The sequence below is a fragment of the Phytophthora parasitica genome, assembly GCF_000247585.1.
Source record: "Phytophthora parasitica INRA-310 unplaced genomic scaffold supercont2.169, whole genome shotgun sequence".
Classification (NCBI taxonomy): Eukaryota; Oomycota; class Peronosporomycetes; order Peronosporales; family Peronosporaceae; genus Phytophthora; species Phytophthora nicotianae.
In genome coordinates this window covers 45,145-47,159 of record NW_008649155.1, presented here as the reverse complement: position 1 = coordinate 47,159, position 2,015 = coordinate 45,145, and the positions used below count along the sequence as shown (strand labels likewise).

The window sequence follows — 2,015 nt, the reverse complement described above, 5'->3', positions numbered from 1 at the left end:
TGCACACGAAGTTTGCGCTCCCGTCTGGGAGAAAGTCGATTGCAAACTTCCAGTAAACCAATCCAGCGTACACTGGATGCCGATCGTTGCAAAAGTCCGCTACAACAAGAAAACCACAGTTTACATCTACAATCCCCTTGGAGGATCAAAGCACTTTTGAAAGTCGAATGGGGAGACAGATGATCCCCTTTCTAGTGAGATTGTATGAGAACTACAACCTTTATGGCCGACTGGAATACACGAATCCGCGAACCAAACCAGAGCATTTGATGCTCGTTGGCATTTCCTGAAGTGAAGAAAGTGTGACTGCACAACGCCAAACAACCGGATAGCCCAAGCTTTGGAGTCATGATGATTGCTCAAACAGAGTCAATTTTGAGCAATTTGACCGGTTTCAGACCCTTACAAGGGTACAGCAGACTACACTGGAGTTCTGAGGCTTTGTTGCTGTGCATGACGTCCTATTGCACCGAAATTCCACCACCGCCCGAGCGCTTTGCAAGATACATCAAGACCCACGAGAATATCAAAGCTTTCTTAGCACAAAGCAATCCGGCGAATGAGATTGTGAAAAGATCTGAAGTCATAGGTATGATATGATTCATATGTTTTGTGCTGTTTGTATCTCTGATGCTTGCTTACAGGAGCTAGATGTAGCTTCGAGCAAACTAGTTATAATTTACCACGTTTTGCCTCAAACATCTTGTGCAAAGGAATCTTATTTGTCTAAATGCAATTTTGTACATGCGTATTTACATAGAGACATGTGGCTGTCTTTATCAAAATGATTGTTGATCTTCTTGCGAGGTCGTTGTGCTCGCGTTTAAGCGGACTTCATACTTAATTGTATGCCACAGGCTCTTTGGCAAATGTCGGCTCTTTCACATCAGACGCAGTGCGTCTTTCTTCACCGAGCCAGGGGTCTCAGACAGTATTAGGCTGTTCAATGCCCAAATGCCCCGCTTCAACACAGTCTTCCAACGTCGTGAATTATTATACACAGCTTCAGTGGTTCTTCCTAAAATTAAGCTACTAGACGGGGTTGTAGCACTCAGTGGATTCCGGGTTCAATCCTCGGCGTGTCGAACTCTTTGTTCGACTCACCTCCACTTGCACGCTGTGCTGTGACGCCTGCAGACACACCGCAGCATCATGCTCTCCGCGTGGTAAACACTACCTTGCCCTTTTAAATCATTTAACTAGCTTTATTAGCCATCATGAAGCCCATGTGCACAGATACCAATAACATGCTTCATAGAGGTGTCGTAGCTGTTAACATTTTCCCCGCATTATGTAATCTGGCCTCGCGGAACAACTGTAAAATAAAATGCCAATTCGGACCGGTTTGTCAATTAGGGGCCGGTTCATTTCGTCAATGAAAGACTCCAGTTTTGCATTGAATAATTGTACTTGGATCAGTCATACGGTACCGTATAAGATACAAACAGGATCACATAGCAAAATCAACACACTTCAAGGGCCCCTAATTGGCATGACCGTTAGTATTCTCGGTGTGCTTTCTTAGTTGGATCTATTGTGTTTTATGTATTCGTGGAGCGAAGCCATTTATTGCCTATAGAATCCTAGACTGGTGTCCTTTTTCAATGATTCCAAACTCTTTGACTTGGAGTTTGAAAGGTAGGTCCCGATACCACTTTCAGATTTATTCTTTGAACTGGAGAAAGAACAAATCTAGGATCCCAAACTGCGGGAATCGCTCCAGTTAAATGTTCAGAAATAGCCAGAAAATCGACAAAATCGACAGCTTTTGATCAGTACCCTCGGTGCCATTTTGTTTTTCCTAGAACCTTGAGGAGGTCCTTGCAGCACGTCTCACGGCAGTACCCGTACCAGTCACGCCCTGTACGCTCGCACAGCTCGGCCATCTCCATCGCTTGTACTTGAGAGAGCCGCATGCACCACGCCACGGGGAGACGAATCGCATGATGTAGCTTCAGTTTGACCTCGTTAAGGAAAGAGCATGTAAGCCAATGGATTCTTCCTTTCCATCGGTA

The 2,015-nt window shown here is 45.0% G+C and overlaps 1 protein-coding gene across 1 annotated transcript; it reads right to left on the bottom strand.

Moving 5' to 3' along the window:
• Positions 1–1,032: 1,032 nt before the first annotated feature.
• On the bottom strand, positions 1,033–1,892 carry PPTG_19747 (hypothetical protein; the record flags this gene model as incomplete). Its single annotated transcript, XM_008918270.1, has 2 exons — positions 1,033–1,131; positions 1,809–1,892. The coding sequence occupies 2 exons, from the start codon at positions 1,890–1,892 to the stop codon at positions 1,033–1,035; spliced, it is 183 nt and encodes a 60-aa protein (XP_008916518.1).
• Positions 1,893–2,015: the final 123 nt, after the last annotated feature.